Source organism: Hippichthys cyanospilos, chromosome 16 (assembly GCF_059441005.1).
Source record: "Hippichthys cyanospilos isolate Australia breed blue-spotted pipefish chromosome 16, RoL_Hcya_1.0, whole genome shotgun sequence".
Taxonomy (NCBI): domain Eukaryota; kingdom Metazoa; phylum Chordata; class Actinopteri; order Syngnathiformes; family Syngnathidae; genus Hippichthys; species Hippichthys cyanospilos.
Genome location: NC_142384.1, coordinates 16,568,656 through 16,595,785, shown reverse-complemented (window position 1 = coordinate 16,595,785; position 27,130 = coordinate 16,568,656). Strand labels below are relative to the sequence as shown.

The 27,130-nt window shown below is 43.4% G+C and overlaps 1 protein-coding gene and 1 long non-coding RNA gene across 7 annotated transcripts in view; one reads left to right on the top strand and one right to left on the bottom strand.

Moving 5' to 3' along the window:
• Positions 1 to 27,130, top strand: part of LOC148410985 (thyroid hormone receptor alpha) — a 65,975-nt gene that overhangs the window by 38,084 nt on the left and 761 nt on the right. For 2 of the 6 annotated variants that reach the window (XM_088436509.1, XM_088436510.1), the window contains 7 exons: positions 6,314 to 6,375; positions 9,076 to 9,197; positions 10,257 to 10,404; positions 11,653 to 11,858; positions 11,950 to 12,093; positions 12,832 to 13,090; positions 13,548 to 23,597. In XM_088436509.1, coding sequence (XP_088292635.1) covers positions 6,314 to 6,375; positions 9,076 to 9,197; positions 10,257 to 10,404; positions 11,653 to 11,858; positions 11,950 to 12,093; positions 12,832 to 13,090; positions 13,548 to 13,798 — 1,192 coding nt within the window. In that variant the 3' untranslated portion in view covers positions 13,799 to 23,597. Of the gene's footprint in view, positions 1 to 3,986; positions 4,350 to 6,313; positions 6,376 to 9,075; positions 9,198 to 10,256; positions 10,405 to 11,652; positions 11,859 to 11,949; positions 12,094 to 12,831; positions 13,091 to 13,547; positions 23,598 to 27,130 lie in introns of those variants that run through there. The other 4 variants (XM_088436513.1, XM_088436512.1, XR_015868133.1 and 1 more) reach the window with 4 other exon arrangements.
• Positions 363 to 4,312, bottom strand: LOC148410986 (uncharacterized). The gene is made up of 3 exons (XR_015868139.1): positions 4,050 to 4,312; positions 950 to 1,040; positions 363 to 878 (listed from the first exon to the last, which is right to left on the bottom strand). It is a non-coding gene; the product is annotated as an uncharacterized LOC148410986 (long non-coding RNA).

The window sequence follows — 27,130 nt, the reverse complement described above, 5'->3', positions numbered from 1 at the left end:
ACTCCCACTCAATGTACGGTATTTTCCGCGCTCAAAGACGCGCCTAAAAGCTTTCAATTTTCTCTAGTGCGCCTGATAATCCGGTGCGCCTTGTACAGTGCAGAAACAGTGAGGTTTTTATTTTTGGGGGACAAAAAAATAAACATAACCACCATGTAAATTCATCATTTTTACCTCTGAATCTCAGTTATAAATGTGTCTTTTAAATATAAGATGCACTTTTTTTCTCCCCATAAAATGAAGGCCAAAAGTATGGGTGCGCCCTGTAAACGGTAACTTAAAAATGTGATTTTTTTTTTTTTCTTCCCAATACTATTCGAGGAATATCAGCTACATAAGACGTGTTTTAGATGTATTTATATCGGTTGTATTCGTCTTTACAATAATTACTGTAACATGACGACACTTCCTGTTGCAGCTAACAGCAACTCATATTATCTGAGATTGTCATGGCATTAGTTTTAAAAGAAGACACAAGCAGACTGAACCAACGTCAGAGTCTATCCTTATTACTACTACTTATTACAAAAACGGAGAGGATCATGTAAAATGTATGATGTTTTCAGCTGACTCGAAGTAAGAGTGGCTGTGTGCACCAATTGGAGCGAAATCTGAAACACACTTAACTTAAGGGTACGTCTTATGCACAGGTGCGTCTTATATTTGGGGGGATTACGATAGTTGCACACAAACACAAATAATCATTCACACTCACAAACTCCCGTTTTGTGTCCTACGTATCTACCCTGCTTTTATTTGAAACGCGGGAGGAAACCAGAGTACCCAGCAAAAACCTGTGCAGGCACGGGGAGAACATGCAAACTCCACGCAGGAAGGTGAGCTGGACATGCCACCCAAGTCTTTCACCATGCCACCTGCTATATATCATCATTGATTACAATCGTTCATTTGATGACAGTTTTATATTTATTCAGTAAAATAGAATTACCTTGAATCTGGAATGAGTAACACGCTCGTAAATGTGATGTATTGCACCCCAGTCTTCGCAAAACGTGTTTCGCATCTTCCTCTTGCAGTACCTGTGGGGGGAAAAAAAAAAAAAGTCCTGCAAAAATTGATCATATCGATAACGGTTGTCTCACTTTGCCCTAACTGATGAATAAAAGACTCTAATGGGAATCTTGAAAGTGTGAATTTTAAAGCCGGGGTATACCTTGAAATCGGGTTATTTTGAGGGGACTTGAGATTGCGGTGATGCAATTTTGGAATATATGCATCCATGCATGTACTGTATCACACTGGCACGCGGGTATGTGGATTAGAGAGATTAAAAGGCGGCGAGGGCGGAAAGCAGAGGACGGCTCGGAATGCCTCAATATGTGACACCAGTGGGGGATTGTCGCGTTCGTTGGCTGTGCGCATGTGCGCGCTTCGCACCGTGTCATTGAAAACGCACGTGTTCTGGGGAGCGCTGCCTCATGCCCCGTACCCTCCCCCCGGTGAGTGTTGTCTCAAAACGTTACGCGCGGATACGGTGCAAAACGTGATAGGAGAACGCGCCGCCTCAGTTTGCTTCTCATGTGATGTGATGTAAATTGGGATTGAATGCTGTTCAAATGGGGTATTGCCCAGAGTCGCTTCGCTATTTGTGGCAGGGCCTGCTCCCCATCCGCCACAAAATGCGCCGTTTTTGTTTTGACCTCTCATGAACAGTTCTTTGAGCTGCGTTTTGATTCTTTAGTCTGTTGCAAGCCATCGACAAGTTTTACATTATAAACGCAAGGAGGAGTTGAGGATGATCCTTATTGTTCAGCGAGAGCTTCTCATGGCTTTGCAGCATGTGCATTTTTGAATTACCGCCGTTCGTATTTGTGTGCCGCTTTGAACATCTAACCACATGACTGCCCCAGCTTTTCGCACAAACACACATATACTGTAAGGACTTGGCATCCAAAACAGCCTCTCCCTTCATTTGACAAAACAACATTATACAATACTTCTTTGGTGCTTGGAGGCAATGTTCCTCATCAATTAAATTAAATGCCCGCGTTACTTAACTGAAGCATGGAAGTCACATGAAAACTCCCGGGGAGTTTTAGATCTGCACAATTAGCCAGAGTTCCATTCAAACGGATCAGATTTGATTTTTTTAGAAGTCAAGCTGTTTCGACGCATGCGCCGTTAGAGTAGAATGGTATATTATTTGAGCCATATCCAGTTTTAAGCAAATTTCTTGATTGAGTTTGTTAGGAAGGCGGAATATAACATGCTTTTTTTTTTCTCTTTACCTGTGTATGGAACGGTCTCCTGTTTTGGGCATCTTTGAGTGCTGCCAAAGGCTAACGTTAACTCTTTAACTCTTCAATTAACTCTTTTAGTGCCAAACGTTATCGGAAAAGTCTATTGGCGGCTTGCGGGATAAGTATTTTGCGGCAGCCAGTCACTTTCCCGAATAAGACCCTTTTTCCCTCATTGCTCAGTTCAGATGGGGGGCAAGATCCAAGAAGAGTCCTGCTTTACTTTGACTTGCAGTGTTCCATACTGTCACATGCAGTCATTACGTGCCCGATGAACTCCTTCAACAGCCATTGACGGCTATAGACGTTAATAATCCGTGTGTTTGAGTGTGTGTTTGATTATACTCCACTATAACGACATAAAAAACACATATTTGTGACGCTGTGTATTCAATGGCAGTCGGCAGACCGGTGCTGATGGAGCGCCGAACTCGCTCGTATTGACAGAGACGTCAGGGACACTTGGAAACCGTTTTATTTGGGGGGGGGGGGGGGGCAAAAACATAATGTCTCCTTTCACATATGACTGTGTCAGTGCTCATGTGGTCACGACCAAGTCACACTTTTTAAAGATCCGGTTTGATACCCAAAATTTGATTAGAGAAGCAACAACATGTCAAAACGGATCACGCTCAATGTGTCCTTGTTTCTGGTGTAGCATGGAATCAGACTAGTTGAGACTAGAAATTACCTGGAGGCATTTGTTCAAACTGTCCAAAAAGGCGGTGCCATTTCAGGAATAGAAGAGATACTCCAGATCCTGTTTTTCATGCTATTCTTTATGCGTCTGCTTTGACCGAGACAATTTGATTATGCCGTAATCGCAATGAATTCAAAATGGACAGAGGTCGCATTGAAGTTTGTTACAATCGCTTTTCATTGCGACGCGATTATCTAAAATTTACACAAGTGGTGTTTCTCAGCACACGTCTTGAATAAGTGAACGGATTTGCTCAGTCTGGAACTAGCTGCAGCGGGTTTTGGAGAAGACCTTCTGACCGGTATAATAACATCACTTGTTTTTGACCGTGTGAAATGCCAACTCCGTGACCCAGGTCTCTGACTGACCCTCTTTTATCGGAATTTAGTTACAGTAACACTTGCGGATCGGTTCTTCACCTCGGATTTGAGTGAAACTGCATCTATCATTTTCCCACGGCGAAGGATAGCCTAGGTGCGACGTTACGGAGAACACTTTTTTTTTCTTTTCGCTAAGGTACTTAGCAGTTTTTAGTGGAAAGGGATTGCAGTTTTGAGAAGAAGAAGATTCTAATTGAGTTTCAATGTCGTGTCCACACGTCAAACCTACTTGAGGGGCCACCTCCTCTGCTCTTATTTAATCAAGGTAGTATTTAGGCTTTAGTGAGTTAAGATGTAAAAACAAAGGTAACTGAAAATACAAGGTAACTGTCGGAAATGGAAAGAACACGAAATGAGTTCGACCCAATTAATTTGGCGGCGGCAACGGTAGTATGAGATGGGGACAAAGATTAGCAAACGAGAGGGACAGAGAGGACACTTGGGAGGAGAAAAATAGAGTAAGTTTAAATAAAGACCGGCAGACAGGAAGCCGGAGCATTCTTTCGGAACAGATCTGAGTGAAACGAATTGTATTGCGACGGCCCAGAATGCCACATGCTGACACACACTGGCAAACACGGGGAGGAGGTGGGTGAACCAGAGCGGCCGGGGACCAGGAAGAGAGAGAGAGCGAAAAAGGGAGGGGAGGGAAAGGGAAATAAACATCGCAGTCATTCTTGCCAGCAGCCAGTCTGAGGCAGGCGGACTTACTGCTCGGGCTAGCAAAACTCATAGTCGGAGCTTGTTGACAGTCTGTTGAACTTTCGCGGGGTCAACTTCAGCGTCGAGGTCACGGGGAGATTGCTGGAGTTCAGACCTACATGGAAGGGAGGTTCAACGCTGTTTGCAAACCGCTTTGAAGATCTGGACTTCCTGCACTGAAAACTTCACTGCAAACAGAGCTGCCGTGGACCGCATGTACTCAGTAAATTAGATTGCCGGGAGGCTAAAAGTGCCGAATAGTAATAACAGGATCAACATGCATATTTTACAGCCATACTGCATCAACAGGTTGGTGTTTACCGTCTTTGTGCGTGGGTTTATGCACCAGTAGTTCAAAGAAACCACTTCTGGTTTGTTTTGTTTTTCTGTATCGATGGCCTCTTTTAAGATAAATGCCACGGAAACCTTCTCGGTAGTTGCTTCAAATACATTGTTTTAAACAAAGGATCAAATCAAACAACTGAAATTTGTGTACATTTAAAACATACTTTCTCAAGTAACACATTTTGGGTTACCGGCAAGCTAATTTTACTTGTTATTGTGGTGGATGTTGGACATTTAAAACCTCGGGGCCTCTCTGTTTGTTTGCCTTGCTCGCCCAGCGTTTATTGTGTTCCCGGTTTAGTTTTCCTATGTGCTGTATTATTATCACCGTTGTAATGCATTTTTTTTGCACAATAATCCTTTGCAGTAAGACAGAATGCAGTTTGAATGCCAGCCAGGCTACCCGTGTAGAAATATTCAAGATTGAGTTTTATTGTCATATGCATAGTAACATCACACAGTAAAACTCTTATTCTCTTCACTTCCCCCAGCAGACTTACATTCCACACAATAGAGCAAATAATTAAGTAGGCAATAAAAAAAAACAATAATAGGGGGCGTTTCTTTTAACCGCTTCGAAAGATATAAGAAATTGTAATCATGAATTTGTGCAGTATTTTTATTCAGTCCTTACATCAGAGGCATTTCACACTGAGGTAGAGTTGAAAGAAGACACTAGGGAGCTGAAATTTCATCCAGTTGGTGACATGTCAAACATCAGCATGGCATGACCACTTATGTGCCATATCTTGGCTAAAATACTGCAAGAATGAAGTGGAACAAAATGACCGCAAAACGGTCAAAATATTGCACAAGGGTTAAATAAAGCAAATGTTTTGGCAGTCACATTATTCGTTCCAATCAAGTGGAAAAAAAAAAAGAATCTGGCTTAACGGCAGTCAAAAATGTCTTTAAAATAGCTTTGCAAGTCATTAGCATACTTTTCTCAATATACATTAATAAATGATTGACACAACGCAAAACAAAAGAAGCTGACCTCAGTTTTACAAGTCCGGTAGTGCTTGTTGTACATGAACTTCCTGCCAAATGGCAGATTGGCACAAAATCTCCATTATTGTGAAATCATGGGTTGTGTGTGTGTGTGTGTGTGTGTGTGTGTGTGGGGGGGGGGGGGGGGGGGGGGGGTAAACTGGTGCAGAAATGACAATTTTGTGTTTCACTTCCACAGCTTACCTCAAAGAGATTATTGTGACCATATGCACAGCAATACAATGACAACAAATTTCCAACCTTTTTTATTTTTAAATTATTCTGGATCAGAAGTGTGACTGTAGTGTGAAAAGAGAATGACATTATTAAGGAGAGAAAGAAAATTGGATGTGTGTTCACAGGATATCTGCATGTAGGGTAGTCCAAAAAAGATGAAGAAATAAGCGCTCATGAGAAACGGGGTCATCAAAATCCGTCTGTGTCAGCAGTCCTGTCAGAAAAGGCCATAAAATGACGAAACATTAAAACAGAGTTTAAAAAAGCAGTCAAAGAAATGTCAATATATTCAAAAGAAAAGTAAATACATTACCAGTGCGTGTGTGTCTGTCTGCGTATGTACAATATTTATATTCTCTCGGTTAGGTTCCCCTTAATCAATGTCATTTTTAATGTGCTTTAAATTCAAATGTCGTTTTGGAATGTACCCCACATACAAATACACGAATCAACATAATTAAAAAATACATACAAAACATCAGTTACCAACCCCCTCCCCATCCAAACATCTAGGAAGGAAAACACATGCAAAGCACTCATCATCAAAAAGAATCAGAAGACCAGATCAGATTTTTTGAACTTTTGTCATATTCTGACACGCAAATGCTTTCCATACACAACAATAATAGGGGGTTACAATTCTTCAGCAAATCTTAAAACTTATACCGGCAAATTTGAACCTCTTTGTCTCGCCTCCTCAGGTGGCTCGATGTGCCAAAGAGAAAAAGGAAGAACAGCCAGTCTTCGGTGAAGAGTATGTCTGGTAAGGGACCATTCACCTCAAACAGCCCATCCATGTTTTGTCATCACGCAAGCAAAATAACAAAAAAGAATATTCAAAAGAAGTCACGTAAGATGTCCGGGCTTTTGATGTGCTATGAGAGTCCGTATTTGGTATTAGATGTTCAGTGCACCTCATTACACTTGAGCTGACTCCCCCGTGGACCGTCGAATGGAATCCTAGCTTTGCCCTGGTCGTTGTGTTAGACTCCTCGCTGTTCTCGTTTCGAGGCTTTGTAGGACATGAATACGCTAGCGAGGTTTAAGGCTCCCCTTTGTGTCTCTTAATCAGTTGGAACGGATGGGATCGGATTTGCGGTCTCAAAAATCTGACTCCTTTTCCATCCATCCACGGTTCCATCCTTCCGCTTATCGGGGGCTGAGGTCACGGGCCAGCCACTCTGACCAGATCTTCTGGGGTTCCCCCAAGATCTTCTCAGACCAGGCAGAAGACATCGTCTCTCGAGCGTGTCTTGGGTATTACAGAGGCGCTACAGAGGCGCACGTTCACCCATTCGCACGCTAACGGAGGCTACTGCCACGCAGCGGCCCGCTCGGTCCGCTGGATACAAAAGGTTCAATGTCTTGCTCAAGGATACGTCGACATAGTCGCCGTGGTTTGGGATCGAATCCACCACCTTTCAGTTGGGAGTCTAACACTACGTCTGAGCCGTGCTACCCTTAGATTCCACAAAGTGCATGTTAAGGGAGGGTGTTGAGCTACTCAGCTTTTCCACGAAAACCACACCGCTCCTCCTGAATTTGAGTTTCAACTCAAGAAAAACGTGGGATCACTAGCATGCCTGCCAATCCAAAATCACTGTCCCCAATCTCCAGAATTGAAGATAGTTTGGGTAGGGTTAGGATGAAAGTTGGACTTTTTTTTCATTTGTCTGCCAATGACGTTGTTTAGGGCCTCAAGACAGCACTTTTTTAACTGAATTATATTTTTGCCACTCGTGAGTGAGCAATGAAAGATTTTGAGTGAGTAATATTGGATTTTGAGCACAGAAAAATGATAGATTTAGAGCAAGCAATGCAAGATTGTGAGCGCAGAAAAAGATTTTGCGAGCTCACGATCCCCCTCTCTCAATTTGTCAATTTTACCAATGTGCCACAAAGCCAGCCAATCAGAGCTAGCAAATGTACACCGATTGACCTCCAACTAGATTGCTGGGTACGTTCACCCGGAAAAAGCGCGGACAAAGCCAGAGGTTGAGCGAGAACGAAAGGTATCGTAAGCCAGCAAGGACGGATTTTTGGCGAGCGAAATCTTTTTCCGTGCTCAAAATCCATCAAAAAACGACGCGTCCGTTGATTTGAAAGTATGCGTCCCCGTCAAAAACGACCCGTCGTCATAATAAGGCCCGATTACCAAACTGTAGTCTTTTCAATAGAAATAGTTATCAGCAAATCTGTGTTGAGAGGTGGTTTTTCTCAAGATTTAAACTCCTAATAGTCAGAGCGATTGTATTCCCTTTTATACACTGCAACAATTGAGTCTTAGTGAGCTTCCATTCTGCCTTTAGGAACAATATGCCAAACAGCATGTCTGTTTGTGTGGTAACAGATTAGTCATGATTCAATGATAAGTCATGAGTACAAGATAAGATTAAATGCAATTACCAAGCTTTCTTTAAAGTGTGTCTTTTAGGGGGAAAAGTAGCTTCTCTGAAAGTCATAAGACCGTAGTTTAATCAAAAATGCTTTCAATATAAGCACAAATCGTTCCATGATCACGCACACACGTAGCGGTGCAAGAACACACGTTTAAAATAAGGACAATGATGGGCTTCGTGTAGATCAGTGTTTCTCAACTATAAGAGAAAACTTTTTGCGCCCCCGCAGTCGATGCACTGACTATAAATAAGATTATTTTTGATGAAAATTGTTTAAGTATACCTACACATGTATCCTATTTAATATTAACAACAGAAAAATGCAATAGAAATCAACTTTCAACAACTGTTAATTATTTTGATGGCGTTTATACGGGTTACAGCTTAGTCCAAAACGGAAAAAAAGACAATTACGTTCCACATATCAAAAACAAAGCCTTGTTCCTGGGATCATGCACGCCCCCCCGGCATCACCTCGCGCCCCACTATTTGAGAAGCACTGACGTCGATCAATGCAATTGTTGTTTAAAAACACACGCGTGCGCACACGTTGCCAACTTTAAACAGGGGCCATGCTTCAAAGGCTCAAAGATGGACAATGATGCGGAAAGCCACGGTATGACTCCCTGCTGTGCACCAACTAAATAGCCTCTAAATATACGATTTCACGTTATAAGTGAGAGCCGAAACATTCATGTGACATAACTAATGCCAAGCATGTGATGAACTTTGCTCTGAAGCCCCTTGTGACGTATGCACGTGTGTAAACGGCCGGCGGATATACGCTAAATACTTCCCACCCCGGCTCGCAAACCCTCGGGGTGCCATCCAAAGAAGCTTCGTTGCAGCCTCGTTTTAATACAAAGCCCCCCCTCCCCTCCCCCCCTTGTACTTGTCATCGTCCTCCCCACTCGTAATCACAACTCATCCTTCATACGCTTAAACCGTACCCATGCCCGATCTTCGTTACTGTCTGCTCATCCCACCTTACCTGGCATTGGATGTTCACCTCTCTCTTAATTCCATCCCATCTTTCTCCTTAACCTCCTCCTCCTTTCCTATAGCTCTTAGCATCTCTGTTCCAGGGTACATCCCCAGCTACCTGGAGAAGGATGAGCCATGCGTGGTGTGCGGCGACAAAGCCACGGGTTACCACTACCGATGCATCACATGTGAGGGTTGCAAGGTACGGTAAGAGTCTATGGGGGCATTCTTTGAAACCGGAGGGTGAAACCCAGAAGACAAGACACTCCATGCAGCAGGCACGATGCCGTTGTTAATTTCATTTCCGTATTTCTCCCGGTACAAGTTTTGAGTTATGTCGACCCCCTTAATATGGGGGTTGAAAACGAGGGGGAAAAAAACTCAACTTGTACCCGGGGAAACACGGTACATTTCTTCTATTTGATTTGGTGTGTGGGATGGATAAATAGTCTTGACGCTTTGATCTCGCTAATATCGCTAACATCTTCCGTGCGATGCAATTACAGTCGGAGTTTTGGACCGGATGACTCATCAAAACGTCGGTTCCACTGTAATGAACGGGTTGTGAAATGCCCATCCAATCGAATTGTGCCGTCTTACATTTATTTAACTCGATTAGGCTTTTTTCCGTTTCATTCTGGATGATCAATAACAGCAATACAGCTTGTTAATATTGTCAACTGTGCTATTACTTTGCACAGATATATTACCATCTGCAGACAAATGGTGCAAAATATTGAAATAGCACAGCCTAAAAGCCCTTTCTCACCGTATATCCTCAAAGAATAGACTCACATGAGCTCCTTGTCAAATCCTGCAGCGGAGATAAAAATTGTCATTATTCCCATTGTATTTCCAAACGAGTCAGAAGCTGTCACTTTTATAGCCATTAAATCATTATAATCAGTGAAAACTATTTTGGTGTAAACGTCCCTTGCAAAATTGCTTGTTTGCTTTTTGCCAAGGAGGAAGCTGTGTTTCTGCCCTTCGGCTGCTGCTTATTTTGCGCGCGACAGTAAGCTTAAACCAAACGACTGGAGAGATTTTTGGACCGATGCATTGTGACTCATGTATGATTCATATTTAGGTCCAGATGCTATTTAATAGGGAAAACCCCTTATTTTTAGTCAACCCTCTCGATATTACGATCACGCTGTTGCATAATATTATTAATTCGCCTCCTTCCTGCTTCCTGTTTATTCTGTGTTATCTTGTTCGGATCTTTTATCAGGGCCTCTTTGTGTCTCTTTTACCCTTCCAGGGTTTCTTCCGTCGAACCATACAAAAGAACCTCCACCCGGCATACTCATGTAAATATGAAAGCTGTTGCATCATCGACAAGATCACCCGCAACCAGTGCCAGCTTTGTCGCTTTAAGAAGTGCATCTCTGTTGGCATGGCCATGGACTGTGAGTGAAGGAAACACTATCCATGTTCTAGTGCTGGCTGTTATGTCCCAAGAACAAAATCTCCATTTCTGTTATTCAAAGTGTAACTCTTTCAGTGCCACGGATGGGAATTTTCCTCACGTAAAATACTTCGGTTGTGTGCCAGTGAAAAGAATTCGTATCCACTACATGGGTTTTTGTTTTTAATGAATGGAGGTGACACTCGTGGCGGAATGCCCATATCTCCAGAATCACCGCGTTTCAGTCATTTGGACTGCAATGTGGACAAAAAAAGCGAGGCGTTTAATCCTCTCTGTTTTCGGAATATTCCTGCGCGTGAACAAGGATGGACTCGGACGGCGGTTCAGTCTGCTCGTTTCTTTTGTTGAAAATAACGGCGTAACAAACACGAGGTGCTGTTAGCTGCAAAACGCACTGCCTGCTAAGTCGTACCATTACGGTAATTATTTGAACTAAGAATACGGCAGATATAAAAATGCACATCTGTGCATCAAAACTCGGTTCGTGTAGCTGGCAGATCGAGCTTTCTCGGATGGTGTGCAAAAAAAACCCCCCAAAAACTATAAATTACTGTGTACGGGACGCACCCGTACTTCCGGCCTTCATATTTGGGCAAAAAAGTGCATCTTATATTTGGGGAATTACTGTATTTTGCTTTTGTAGACGTTTGCGGTGGCCCGGTGTAACGAGCAGGCAAAGGTTATCTCAGAACCATCCAGGACTACGGTCACATGCAAATTCCTAATGTCCTGAAGCCTCTTTTGTAGAACATAGCCAACTGTAAAGTCGATGCGCTCCTAAACCATCATGTGATTTTAGACAACAGTAACGACACTGGAGCTGCTGTTATTTTTGAGATAAGACATTTTAGAGACACAGCAATTGACTGTTGTTTTTTTACCAAGATTACAATCTTACCAGTTGACAGTCGCTGAGTTGGCAGTTTACTGTGTTCATTCTAAACTGTGTGAGATATTTCAAGCGACAATTCAACTATCAATAAGTTTTGGTTCAGTTCTTCGATGTCCCCGAGCTTTTGCTCTCGCGTCATTATCAAGCACCTTGTTCCTCGTTTGCATTTATGTCAAAACGCTACTAATAACTTGGCTTCCCTTTGTCACGGAAACATACTTAGTCCGCACCAGAAAAACTCTATTCAAGCATTTTCTCAAAGTGAAAACGATCCAGTAAAACTGCGTACCAACCAAATTGTATTTCCCACCTGCCCCAAACTCTCTCGCCCGCCAGTGGTATTGGATGACTCAAAGCGCGTGGCTAAACGGAGACTCATTGAGGAGAATCGCGAGAAAAGAAAAAGGGAGGAGTTGGTGCGGACCCTGCAGGTGAGGCCAGAGCCAAACACCTCCGAGTGGGAACTGATCCGAATGGCGACCGAGGCCCATCGGCACACCAATGCCCAAGGATCCAGCTGGAAACAGAAGCGCAAGTTTTTGGTAAACGGCAAAATGCTCAAGAGTTATTTTCCTCTCCTTTCTCCTCGAACGGCCATATTATAAATAATAACTGGATGACTTTTGCCTCCAGCCAGATGACATTGGTCAGAGATTGGTGCCCACCTCAGAAGGAGATAAGGTGGACCTGGAAGCCTTCAGTGAATTCACCAAGATCATGACGCCCGCCATCACACGAGTCGTGGACTTTGCCAAGAAACTGCCCATGTTCTCAGAGGTACGTCGTATAATATTCTTGATGCCACAACCAGAAAAAGCAACCCTGAAGGAGGCGTGTTGATGAGGAACGCCGGGGCAAGCTAAAAAATGAAATCAGGGATCAGAAACATGGGCAAAACGTGAAGCTTAATAAAGTGGAGATGTGGAGATTTCAAACCAATTCAAACGTTAAAATGTTCCTTCCCATTTACCTTTGCATTCAAGTTTGCGGCACGAGAACGCCTTCCTGTTTCCGTGTCTAAGGATGTTGGGAAATGTAGTCAGACTGAACGTGAGCTGAGTGTTTTTGTTTCCAATCTGGACCTGAATAAACAAGAAATGAAGCGCTGTACTCTCCGGCGTCGGGCACTTGACTTGAGGTGCCTTCAATGACCCACTCGCAACGTAAGACCTTTCAAACGTCTTATTCGTCGCACCAAACTGGAATGACAAGTCCATGGAGCACATTGCGGGGCGTATGTGGAAAAAGTGAATTATTTGGCAGAATCAGTGTGAACCGGGCTCTGCAGAAGTTGACGAGAAGCAACAGAAATCAGGTGTGCTCTGTTGCCGCTCGTTGAATGTAGGTCATCTACGCCCCCTGACACATACCCGCACTGCAGGAAGAGGGGAAAAAAACTGACACACCAGAAGACAAGAAGACCTCAATTCAAACAAAACCGAATTATGAAAATTATCCAAGAAAAACAGCTGATGCACCGCATATCCATAAATCTTCTAATCGTCTCCTTCGCAGCTTCCATGTGAAGACCAGATCATTTTGTTGAAAGGCTGCTGCATGGAGATCATGTCGCTCCGGGCCGCCGTGCGCTACGATCCGGAAAGCGAGACGCTCACGCTAAACGGCGAGATGGCGGTGAAACGTGAGCAGCTGAAGAACGGCGGCTTGGGCGTGGTGTCGGACGCCATCTTCGATTTAGGCAAAAGCCTCGCCCAGTTTAACCTGGATGATTCTGAGGTGGCGTTGATGCAGGCCGTCCTTCTAATGAGCTCAGGTGAGGACAATGTAATCAATACAATACAAGCTATAAAACTAAAAATAAATCATCAAACGTTAGACCTGCTGCAGGTTTTGATACCTCTGTGACTAGGAGGTCTGGGGTCACAAAAATGGTACCCACAGCTTCCGGGGAACCCTCAAGAACCACTCAAAAGTCTTGACATGGCATTTTGATTTTTATTGGGAATTTAGAGTATGAATTAAGCAGCAAAAAAAACATCTTATTTTCCGTTTTGCTACCGGCTATCGACTCAAATGGCGTTTCAGTTGCTCAGGTAACAACCAATCACAGGTCAGCTTGCCGGCTGAGCTATGTTTCATTATTTGAGCCCTTAGCAACTGTGATGTCATTTTCAGTCACCAGCCAGTGGCAAAATTCAGTTAGGCTATAATAGGAGATGTTATCAATCAATCAATCAATCAATCAAATTTTATTTATATTGTCACCCAAGATCGCTCAGGGCTGACAAGCGTGGAGAAGATCGAGCAGTGCCAAGAGGCGTACCTGCTGGCGTTCGAGCACTACATCAACTACCGCAAGCACAACATTCCTCACTTCTGGCCCAAGCTGTTGATGAAGGTAACAGACCTGCGCATGATCGGGGCGTGCCACGCCAGCCGCTTCCTCCACATGAAGGTGGAGTGTCCCAACGAACTCTTTCCGCCGCTCTTCTTGGAGGTCTTTGAGGACCAGGATGTGTGACGTTAAAACGGTGGCACCCCTTTACAGGAACAGCTCCGCGCTGAAAGAACTTGGTCAAAGGGGTGCGTTTGGAAAGAAGGAGAGAGAAAATATTTTTTTTTCTTCTTTGATGGGAACATTTGGGTTTGGACGCCCATCACCTACCACCAGCACTCAACATCACAAGAAAAAAAAAACTATGTGGCTTCTTTGTCGTGTCACTTTAAAAAGGTACAGTTATTTCAACTAGATACTCAAGTAGAACTATATGCAGACAAACAAAAATCCAACAAGCCTAATATCTCCCCACATAGACACCTTTCACCTCAAATGGTGTCCCCCCCCCTCCCCCCTGTCATAATCTCATCAGACAATCCCACTCCACATGCTTCTTTGCACCTCCCTTAGCAGCAGCGGCAGCCGCCACAGCTCAGCTTGACCCCCCCCCCCCCCCCCCTTCCGCCATTGAGCCGCTGCCATGACCGTGTTCGCCGACCTACCTCCCTCACATAGTGAGCTCTCTCTACACACACATGCTCTCCAAAATACAACACAAACGCCTACAATTTTACCTCATAGCGTGCAAAACGTAGTGTCTTATTTATTGGTGGTGTACCGAGAGAAGGCGCCGCCGTCTAGTCTCCGGTCTCTGCTTGTATTAGAATTAATGCCTGGTAAGATATGCATCCTGCTGTAAACTTTCATTTGACATTACGGCGGACCATAAGCACGGGCGCGATTCTTAAAGGGGCCGTAACATGATTTACGAGTACTTTCCACGGTGTAACGCGCGGACGTAATTACGTTTGGGTGGTATCATTTCTGATTAAATGTGAGTTTTATGGTACCGATTTTCCTCACCGGGAAGTAAAACGGCTCGTCCGCTCTAACCGTGCCGCGTCATCTCTCGGCTTAAGCTGCGACGTGGATCCATTCGTCATCCTGACCGCTCGCCCCCATGAGGATATGACGGCGCCAAAAACAAGCAGTTTACTGACATTAAAATGCAAAGCGCCGTCGATATAGCGCTCTCACTGATGTGCGTTCCTTTTGTCAAATCAGCCCCTGTGGGAACCCTGTATTTATAACAATAGTTCCTCCCGCGGGTGAATTATTCACCACCGATGCTAATTGTTCGCCTGCCTGCGCCCAGAAACGCATTTTGGCCGCTTCGGCATTTCTACAGTCAGGCGTCGTAGCTAATAAACGAAACGTTGCTGTTTACTTGGCCGACTCGGTGCAAAATCTCTTCTCCTCAGCTCCGCAACCAAAACGAAACCAAACGACGCGGGTAAGCTCGGCGCGTATCGCCAATTGCTCCCACCTAAGCGGACTTTTACTCCTTTTCATCTGCATTGGTGGGGCCGGTGTGAGAGCGCAGAATATGCAAGCGATGCTTAGAAATGCAGCAATGAAGAAAAAAATCCTACTTTGGGAGCGTTACGGGTGAGAAATCATCATTGGAACGTGGTTAAAAGTAAACCGTGGAAAAAAAGTTCCAAAGTAAAACGCTCCAAAAAGTTGACTTTTCATGTTACGGCCCCTTCAATATTTGAGATTCATAATCAGTGGCGGCTGGTGGAATATTTTAAATGTGGAACTATGTCACCACCCAATCCATTGGAGCTTAAATGGAATGGAGGAATTCGAAATACAAACTTACTTATACACTATATTTTTCTCCTTTTTTTTTTCCAAGCTGCAAATAAAATGATTATTTATTAAGATGCTTCTTTGGATCTTATTTTAGTATCGACGGGCAAGTCAAATAGAAAGACAAAGTGGAAAAAGGAATGACGCCGTAGATACTTGGCCGGACTTGATTTGCGGCGCCGCCATGGAAAGCGCCAAGAGAAATAAGCAGCTTGCGAAGAACTATAAAAAGAAATGGATTCAATTTACTTGTAAAATAACTTTGCAACAGACGAATACTAGTCACATAAAGTGAAACGGCCCCGTTAGCGGGTGAACGTATTCTGCATTCAAGTTCTTTGCAAGCAGAGCAAAACTTAGCGGTTCTGTGCGGAGCTTTCGCCAAACATGGCGGCCGCCTCTTCGGCCCTAAATTCCGCTCAGAACCATTCGTAGAAAACAAACTTCATGCTACTTGATCTTCTGTCTTGATTATATGACATTATCTGCAAGGCATTTTTTTTTTTTTTTTAATACGATACGTTGCGGTACCTCGGGAATATTCGCCAGCCGTCCCTGATTATATGGAATCGAATAAAACCAACGCCATAATATCGTTGAAGCGACGCCGCCGCCGGATGCGGGTCATCCCCTCAAAACAACAAACTGACAGTTTGAAAGTACTTTTCAGGTTGAGAGCCACATATTTTCCTCAGGAGTTGAAAAACCGGAACCAAAGGAGATTGAATGTTGTCGGCGGGTGAAATGGAACGCACCTTTTCAAATCTTTCGGAAAGTGCATGAGAATGCCGAGAAATGTCACAAATACAAAACGGCACTCTAAAAACGAATTCCAGCGACCCCAAATTGAATCAAAAACCGAGCGATGCAACTTATCGGCTTATTCGTTTACCCCATGAACGTCGGGTTAAAAATGAATATTTGTTTGTTTTGGGGCCGGATAAGAAATTGTGCTAAACCCAAGATTGGGTTGTTTTGTACAAATAAATCTGAAGATTGTGGTGGTTTTGACTGTATTCATATGACCCGACCTTTGGGGATAATCACACGACCCCAAAAGTTGAGTCGGTCCCTTTTTGATCAAATTTGGGATTTGCGCCGGCTAAGACTAGGACAAGATTCTTGCCACCAATGTGATTCTGTTGCGTGAACACGCTGTTATGTGCAATAAAAGGAATTTGAAGTAAAGGAACAATTTGAATGCTTGTCTCAGCATTCACGCAGTTTTGGAACTTACCGTGGCCGTAGTCCCAACGCCTTTCTTAGCAGTTCCGTTACCCCGTCTGTGTTTGATTTTATTTCCCTTTCCTAGGAAAATCTGATCCCTCTGTAACGGTATTCATCGAATAATGAAACTTGGCAACTTGTCCGTTGCTAGTGTAAAACCAAGACTGGCATAGGAATATTAAGCATAGCAATGTATTACTCATATACTCGATACAGTTTATACCTCCTTTCTAAGCTTCATCTCCCGCACGCCTCACATTTTTCTTTCCGGTTATTCTATATGACCTTATTTGTACTCGCATTTCTAACAATAACCGTGCTGCACCGCCGCGCCTCCCGTTTTCTCAGCGGGCCACAAATCTACCATCCGGACCGTGACGTGACCCGCGCGCCATTTCCCAACTCCCGCTGATATGACGCGTCTAATTGGCGGGCGGGGAGGGCGTGGCGTGAACTTGTTTCAAATCCCTGCTGAAAGAGACCGATTCTACCTCACCTCTCATTTCGGTGCAGCTCGCCCTCTCATCTGCAATACAATGACGAAAGACGTTTCGAAACGTACGCGCGCGCCGACAACGGTTGACAGCCAAAGTGGCCCGAGTCAATTTTGGGGGGACCAACGGTGACTTTTTTTTTTTTTTTTAGTTCGAAGCCCGATATAAGAGCGAGGGTCCCGTTCACACGCGATCTCAACGTGGATCCGTTTATGACGCCACGTTTGGGCTGCTCCCAAATTCACCGCGACCATCCCGAACGGCAAATGCGGCGTTGACGGTTCGTCTGTCGCGAGTCTCTTAAAAGTTGCAAATTTATTCGGGCGAAGCCGTTTTATGGAATCGAGTGCGGACGCCGTAGCGGATACATGTGGATGGCGTGTCTGAACTGGGCCTTCTCGCTGGCGCGGATTAAAATCTGTGGTTAGCGGTGAAAAATGGGACTCCGGCAGGGGTCACTTTGGCTTGATTGGAGCAAGTCAACAAACTACAATGGCGGGGGGGTAAATAAACAACAAGCCTGCAGTATTTGCCTCTGGATTCATCCAAAACCAAGAGGAAGGAAACAGCGCGTAGTGTCATGTGACTTATGGCAAGCCAATAGCAAAGTTGCTGCTTGAACTGTTTTCTGCTTGTGGCTGCAGAAGAGGACGCTAAGCCATTTATAATTTAAAAAAAACAAACAAAAAAAAAAGGTTTCCTGGGCTTATTCTCTTTATCCGTGAAATGTACACTTGGAATTCAATTCTGCTGAAAAAAAGCTCAACTTGGCGATTAGCTGTCATTTTTTTTTCTGCTGTACTAAGGCTACAATGGATGTAATAACTCCGTACACCTTGTTTCATCCCTTCACATACTCCCGTTTGCCTCAAGAAATGACGGGTTGCAAAAAAAAAAAAAAACTACTCACGGTATATCAGCGAATACGAGATTTTTCAAAAATGCCGAGGCGCGAATCCGCTTAATCGCCTATACGTTTGAAACAAACGAGTGGCCATTCCGCGGACCGATCGTCGATCCGGTCCTAGTCGTGTTTCCGTGGTAACAAAGCATCCGCAAAACCATGGCTGAAATGATCCCACCTCGCGATGCGGAAAAATCCTCACGCGCAGAAGCGCGTTTGAACTTTCCGGAGGAGGCCCCTCGCGGAGTCATGGCCTTTAAGCGCCACCGCTCTTTGTTGTTAAGTCGCACGCTATTGAAATAGAAGCGCGAGCGCTAATTCAACAAGGACGCTCACACGCACGCCGTTTCCCAGTTTCCGTCTCCAAGGCCCGCTGTGTTCTCACCTTTATTGTCAAGGAAAGTCACGCAGCAAGCAAACGCCGGTACCGCTATGCTCGCTTACGGCACTTAGCGCAAATATCCACAACATACCCACGGCCGGCCGCCTCCCATCGGATCCCGACCCTTTCCGAGCAATGGTGTAGCAACCCTTTATTCGTATTAGTGATGTCACAACGGAGCGCGCGAAGACGGCAGAAGGAAGTTCAAATTCCCCCCGTTTTATTTCAACTCAGGATGGCGTCCCTGAGCGCAGAGCACTTAACGCGTTCCGGTTTGAGGACAACAAAAACGATGAGGTTGGCCGTCGCCGTTTAGAGCCGGCAGCCATTCTTTCCCAACCGCGGGAAGGACGCGCCCTTCTCCTACGATAAACTATCACCAGCACCACAGAACGCACTGCCTTCAGCCATGATCACATGCACCAGCATAGCAGAGAGACAGACCCAACAGTCAGTGGTCAACATCTTTTACCACCGCTTTCGCCATTTCCCTTGCCAGCTACTGCAAGGCCATGTTCAAACAAGAAAACAAAAACTGTTACTCTTACTTGCATGCAAAACTGCGTCACGGTCGTGCGGCGTTCCAGAAATATCCTACTTGGAGTTTGCGACCACCGATGGTCAACACAGACACATTGCAGAGAACCTTGATAAGCTATAAAACTCTTTTTTTTTTTTTTTTTTTGACATCATCTATTTCTATGCAGAAATACTACCATCACTAGTTTCAGGGTACACAAGGTCCAAATCCATTCACGCAGAGATTATTTAGTAGCAAGGAGCACTCGTGTTTCTTTTGGCTCAAAAAGATCTAGATACAGCCGACGGGGCTGCAAAAACAACAACGTTAGACACTACGACTTTGCATGTTGTGCCAGTAAAACTCCTGCATGCTCGTCACTTTCTTATACTAGAGATAAAGCTCTCCTCGACGTATATCCAGATAGAGGATTTGAGTTCCGCTGAAGCAATGTTTGTCTTCGGTTTTGTGACGTACCATTCAGTTTTTGTGACGTACTCTTGCATGAGCAAAAAAAACAAAAACAAAAAAAAAAAAAACCTTAGGTGTATATCAAGGAACTGCCAATGTGGAGTAAACCGGATTGACTGCGAAACTGCAAATGTATTTGCAAATACGTTCGAACATGATTGCAAATATGATTGGATAAAAATACCCGCTTTATTATCTTGTATAATATTCGATTTTGCTAAACGGTTAGCAAATTTGGCTAGCATTAGCATGCCAGCGATGACATTCAAGTTCAAGAAATATTCCATGAGTACGCCTAGCCCCATTGAGGTCACTAACTTCCTGTTGGTCTTCTTCTGCTTCTTCTTGATGAGCGTGTTTCATGTTGGACTTCTATCTGTAATTTGAACACCTAAAACTAAGCCATTATAGATTTTTATGTCAAGTAGTTTATAGAGACTGGCTACATTCTTCGATAATAAATTCTGAGAGCTTATTGCAAATTTCTTTCCTTTCTTTAAGGAAGTCACAATTTTCAGTCGACCCGCTTTGGTCGGAATTTGACCCCCAAATTAATAGTGTGTCCTATACACGGGTGCGTCTTATATTTGTAGAATTACGGTAAAGGTTAACAAAAAAAAAAAAATCAATTTGACCAAAAAAATTTAAGGGTGCGTTCTTTGCACCGATATTTGGAGAATTACGGTAAAAGGTGCCAAAAAAATCGCCTGTAATGCCAGGAGCTATTGAATTTCCCATGCACAAGTACTTGTGAAAATCTTGTATTCAAATATGCATTTGCAAATACGTCTGAATGAGTTTACCGGCCAAAAATTTATTCCACATAGGCAGTTTCATGCTTTTATAATCGATTAAAGATAAGATTTTTTTTTGTCTCTAAAACGTAGTACAGTATAAGATGTGGTATAATCCTAGCTGAGCAATCAAGTTGTTCTTGATTTCTAGATAAAAATTGTGCGTTAAGGACACTCCGATGTGTTTGGGCGCCCGCATCTCGTGACATAACGTAAACCCGGCTTTCCCGGCGGTGGAATTGACCCATTTTGTGTTTGAGCATGGCTTTAGTAGTACACAAGACGACCGAGCTCGTGTCGGCCGTTGCCCCGCGGCAAACGAAATATTTGTTTGCGTATACTTTGCCGAACGAAATCGCAAAAAGGAAATGGAAGTGTTTAGCCGACCACCGACCACTGAACTTTCTCCGTGTCTGTCACTGTGTATACTCGTTCCGTTATACCTCGTGTTTACGATCAAATAAACTGTGAACTTATTGCCAGGATATTTAACTACAGTACACTTTAAAAGCCTCAACTCATGCACCCGCTTCAAAGCCGTTTTTACTTACCCAGGGAAAACATCCGTCAGTCCTCGCTGTCTTCGGCACGTTCGTCCATCTCGAAATTCCCCATCTATCGTCGCGGCGATGTGGAATGTAAAATAATTGCAATTGTAACGTTATAAACGCGGCGTGAAGTCCCGAATCGTTGCGGAATCATCGACCCTCGTACATCAATGTCCGAGGAAGCAAGGACCGAGTGCTAGATTTTTTTTTTTAAATTACATGTATATGTTGAGGACTAAAAAACCATGTATTTTTTTTTCTCTCACTTCAAATTATGGTCTCAAGAGAATGTGGGTCTATTTGTGTTCATCTTTGGTTGTGGTTTGCATGGATTAAGTACTCAGTTAGCATTTGTTCAAAGAACGGCTCCGATCTTCTTTGGTGTTGGAGGACCCATAGGCAACTTAGTAAAATGACAAAGTGTTCCTTCACGTCTACGTGGATTATGTGTATTTTGTTGCATGAATAACTTCATCGCTAGTCAAACGTCTGACTCTAAAGGAAATGATTATTTTTTTCAAATAATCCTCGAAACATGAATTCTTGTACCTGCCATTTAACTTTTAAATAAAAATTGAGGGAAAAAAAAATCTAAATTGTACCAAATTGAAGAGGCGACACGTGCAAAACTTCTACAGTACCGTGCAAAAGTTTGAGAACACCCCAGTAATTCCATGTTATTTTGAATTATTTTAAAGAGTTAAATTGAAGCCGTCAACATTATGGAGGGATACTGATGGAATGATCTGTATTTATTCAGTAAAAGGTTTCATGATTTAGATTCTTCAAAGTAAGCACATTTTGCACAGATCTTTGCACATTCTTGGTATTTTCTCTGTCAGCTTTATGATGTGGATGATGCTTTATGAGCCCAAATTCACATTTGTGCGTGATCAGGAGTTGAGCCTTATATTTAGCATTATCACTCATCTTTCCAGAGAATATTGTATGCTATGTCTATGTAAACACGGTTGCTATTCTATGCAAGATTGATTTGCGTTCCCTACGTAGAATTACAAGTATGTAGTATATGTTTTGTATGGATGAAAACACTGCCATCTAATGGTCACGTTTAGCACTACAGTGCTCAATCTGCTTCATATTAGATCAGCGCTAGTCAAGGGCGTCAGCTACCCTCCGTAAAAACAAGAATTTGAAAAGACACTCGTGGCACTGAAAGAGTTAATGGCGTGAATCTCCTGACCTCTGAAGGTGTTTTCAAACTTTTGACCGGTACTGTATATGCGTTATGTGGCCTGTTAAAAGCCTAGTCAAGCTACACTTTAACAAATGTTTTGGCGATGAATAACCGTCGTGGGTATTGGGTATTTATCTGGAAATGTTTGGTCCTTGGTCCTTTTGCTAATTTAATTTTATCGCTCAAATGTTGAAACAAATATTTGGTCCTTGATGATGAGTTTCTTGGAAAAAAAAACCGTCGCAGTAGGTCTTTGATTTTTTTTTTTTTTGTTTGTTTCTCAACATTATATTGACTTTTTTTTTTCAAGTGGCTTGCTAGCATGAAATTCCTCCGAGAGGCTCGTGTTTACAAATGTTCCCTTTTTTTTCTCTCGTGCAATGAGTCTTTACGTTTATGTCAGTGTTGTGTCCATTTCCGATACGATTCAGGTAAGGGGAGAATGTTTTCAGTTTTCTGTAAAATGCTTCTGGAATTCGGAATCCGTCGTTCATTACGCGTTGAAATTGTATGTGGGGCGTATGGTGTTCACCCGAACGTTTGCAGTTTGAAGTACATCAAACGCTTCCGAGCTTTAGGATTAAGCGACGTTCGTCGGACCTTCGACTCGGGTCCATCCCGTGTAAAATAGTCTCGATATCTACAGTATCTCAATGTTGTGATGAGAATATTGCCGTCTGTTGATTAAAAAAAAAAATGTAAGGGTATTTCCAAACTGATTTGAACCTCTCATTCAACACAGCACCGCTTTGTGCCAGACTGTCAGCGAGAGTTTTTGACCCAACTGTTAAGCTCCCGCTCCAATTCCAAGGATGTAATCCAGACTGGGATAGGTGTGTGAATCACAAGGCATCTGTTAAGGATTGTAAGATACACCATTGTGTCAATGTTTGTTACCCTAAAATCTGACTGCACTTCCTTTGTTATGTCTATACGCATAAGCATGACATATGAAGCCATTCTTTGACTACTTAGCATCAAATGGCAGATTTTCCTTCCCTGCCTCGAGTCAACCAAGAGAGGACTGCGCCATCGCGTGAGCAGGAGTGCAAACTACAATAACCTGGCCAAAAAAAACAAAAAAAAACCCGAAACAAATGTTATTCGCAAATGAAAAAGGTCAAGCGATTCTCCGCTCTTTTGAAGTTCAAAAGCGCCAAGCAATGACTTTTGGGTTTATTTTCAATCCGAGGCCAATCGATTGTGCCTTGAATGATAGATTGAGGACGCAAAGTCCCTGACTGCTGTTGTTGCCATGATGGAGATGTCCTCTCTTGCTTCTGTTTCGTACTTTTCACTGTGACCGTATACTGCCCGAACTTGCGAGACGTCACGTGAGGCCGCTTCCCGACGTGGAAGCGCTCACTACTTTTTGGCACAGCGCGAAGTTGAATGTAAAAGCTGAGAGAGTTGTTGGTCTGAAAGGCCCCCCGTGAGTGTTTGGAGGTGTATTTGATACACGAGTGCTGCTTGTGGGTTTTATCATGGGCACAGTTGTTTTTGTTGTCTGTTTTCTTTTCAGTGACAAATCAGTGTGGCACAATCAAAGAATGGCTTCTCAAAAAGCTATTTGTGTCTGTGGCTCTGTGATGTATATTTTCGGCATCATAAAAAAAGATTTGCTATCAATACGCAAGCCTGGTCTTTTACTTTCACGGCCGAGCTAGCAAAAGGAGTGCATGCGGAATGCGAACGTGCACCCAAGGGAAGTTCCGGACTCGAATCTTGGCTCGGGAAGCTGGTACGTCAGATTACCAATGAATGCATGGATTAAGGGATAGATAGACACGTAATTGGCTCCCGGCGAGACCATCGACCAATGAGGGAAGCGGTTGTAATCTCGTCAGGCACAGGAGTTGTACGGTCGCACCGGGAGCCAATCACGTGTCTTGTAGGAGTGCCCGTGAGCTGTCTGACAGATTGTCTGTGCCTCTTCATGGAATTTACTCACTGAGAGTGAGACGCTGAAGGAGCAGCAGGACAGCGTTGGCCTCAAAAGGGAGCGTTGTAAATCGCTCGTGTTTACGCTTGAAATTCCAACGTATTCAAAAAATCTTTTGTAATAAATTGGAATTTCAAGCGTAAACTCTGATTGTTACCATGTTTGGTCAGCTACAGGCTTCGCTCCAATTCATTATTGAGGCGCCGTTGATCCCAGGGGAACTCCGTGATCTCGACTACAGTCAAGGGATGGAAACAGGAAGGGATAACAGTACAGTTACTGTACAACGGTGAATAAATTAAAATTTTTGATAAATACATATACTGCATACAGTTAACCCGTCTATTTGGCATGCAGGCAAACTTCACAGTGCGTCTCTCTGAAATATAGCTTTTTTTTTAATGAAAAAAACAAAACATGCAAAATACCGAGGCCACGAAACCGTGAAGACTGTATCATTCAAATTAAATTTTAATTTTATTAGCAGTAAAAAGGTGAGCAACGCAAGGAAGTTCAGCAAAGAATTGATCTGAATTTCTTTGCTTTACACACAACCTAAAGTTACAGTTTGTTTGAGAAAGTATAATGGTAAAACTGACAACTATTCAAGTACGGGTATCACAAAAATATTTTACAAGAATTAATGTTTTTACAGCTTCATTAATTGTGCCACGCAATTTTCTGTGAACCAATGTAGTAATTTTTGAACAATATACAGCATTAATTTAATTCTCTAGTTAGGATTCAGGTACTTGCATTTATACAGTGGAAACTCGAAATTTGCGACGGCTAATGACATCAACGTTCGGTAAAAACTAAGACTTAAACTCAGTTTTTGGGACAGAGACGGCGTTGGATCTGTCGACATCAGTCATGAAAAGAACGGAATGCACGCCACAAAGTCAGGCATGTTCAGGCTGGATACGAAGCGGGCGGCTCACCTCCCTTTCAAATGGAGTAATCCTTATGCAAATTCCCGTGGAACACAAACACATCTCTCACGCATCGTCACAATTATCAGCAAGTCCATCATTTGGCCTTTTTCCGTGTTATCGTACCGTACCGTCGTTTCAAGTTGACGCGTGAACTCCCCTCAGCTCGTGTCTTTCTCAAGTGTTTCATCTCTGCTGTACGCCGCTTAAAGCGTGGGTGTGAAACGCGAGGCCCGGGGGCCAGATCCGGCCCGCCGCATCATTTAATGCGGCCCGATAAATGCGGATTTGACTTGACTAAAATATCCAATTTTAGAGCACTGCAACATTCGTGTAACCAATTTGCACGGCTCTAAACAGTGATGGTCATAAGTTTACAAGTTGAGCAACGCTTCCATGCCGGCGACAGAGACACTATCGTCTTCTCTTACAAAGCAGTTTATGATTTACACCATAGGTATCGAATTCCAGTCCTCGAGGGCCGGTATCCTGCACGTTTTCTTCATGTATTCTCTCCCCAACACACGTGATTCATATGATGAGCTTATTAGAAAGCTCTGCGGGAGCTTGAACATGATCCTACGCATTTGAATCAGGTGTGTTTGAGAGAGAGGGTTCGAAAGTGGCCCTCGAGGACTGGAGTTTGGCACCTAAGATTTACACGGTACTGAAGCCGAGGTGTCGTTAGCACATCTGCCTCCTATCAAAGATTCCGGGTCGGCCAATCGGGGCTCGAACCTTTTCCCGGCTTGCGTGCCTTAACGCATTCGCGTTTCTATGATGAAACGTTTCCAGCACAGTTTCAGAATCTGACAAAAGAGGAGAATGATATTTTCCAGGCCAGAGTCGGGAAGTGTTTCATCCACATATCAGACCTTGAAGGTAAAGTGATGAATGAAGTCTTTTGAGGCGGATCTGTCACCTGCGCCGTTCTGAACCATTCTTACGACGGGGAGGCTCATCCAGCTGATTTGGAGGCTGTTGTAGGGGCGATGATGTAACAGTGGGCAGTTTTAGCTTCCGCCAATCCAGTCTTACGCTGACACACACCTCCCCAAACACGCCTCCCTTGGAAACCCACCAAAAACACTCAGGGGCACAGCTGTTACAGAGCGCACTTACTGTCACGGAATATGTGTATTCTTATCTTACATTTGCTTTGCTCCGTCTGAAGAATGCAACGGTTTTTGGGCCCGGTTTTGACAGGGAGGATGGAGGGATGGATGGAATAAATACATTTATGTTAACCTATCAAATTTGACTTAAGATTCGCTCTGCCAATCTAGTTCAAAAAATAGTCATATGCTATAAGCTATCAAAAAGTAAAAATATAAAAGTCGTGATTTTACTCGCTGGGCCTAACTTGTCCTGACAGCAAGTCCGCGTCAGGCAATCTTCTGTAGGTCAAGAAGCAATTAAAAGTGGTGTAGCCTTGTGAAGTAAATTCACAGAAAGCTAGCTGTTTTTTTGGTTATCCATTTTAGACGTTTAGATAACAACGTTGCAGCTCTTTTTTTTTTTCTTCAAACAAGCCCAAAACGCTAAAATGGTCATCTTGCTCTCTATTGCTACCTTGAAAAGTTCCAAACAAAGTCATCCCACTTTGGAGGTATTACATCTCTGCCACGATAATGGGATACGTAACACGCCAAGGACTTTAGTGGAACAAGGAGAAACACATCCAGAGAAATAGAGTTTGGGGATATAATTCCAAAGCCAACTGGTTCCTATTCCCTGATTTCCTCTCTTTGCTACAGGAAGCCGACGTTGACCAGCACTGACACGAAATACAAACAGGTCTGACTCTAGATAGATTTGAAGAATACAAATTATAATAACTAAAAATATTAAAAGTAATAATAATAATATCTTTATTTCTTTCATATTGTGCCAATCCTATTGAGATAAAACCTGAAATTGACACTACATCAAGGCAGGTGGTCTTCTGAACGGTTTTCACAACTACACAGTGTCACTTCGTAAACTGAATGTTTGCACAACATAAAATGTACTAACAAACATGCCAAATGTTGCATTAAAATAAAATCGAAACACGAAGGAATCGTGATAAAATCAGCCTATCGTAATACAGCTTGGACTTAACTGAAATTAGATCAAGCACGGCTGAAGAGGGAGGCAAAAGAACACAAACACAAGCCAACTCTTACAGGATTAATATTTTGAGTGCGTCTCACGCGGCCCGGTACTAGGCCACGGACCGGCGTTTGCGGACCTCTGCTGTGGAGAACCAAATTGTTTACAAGCACTTTTGAACAGTTTTTGCTTGC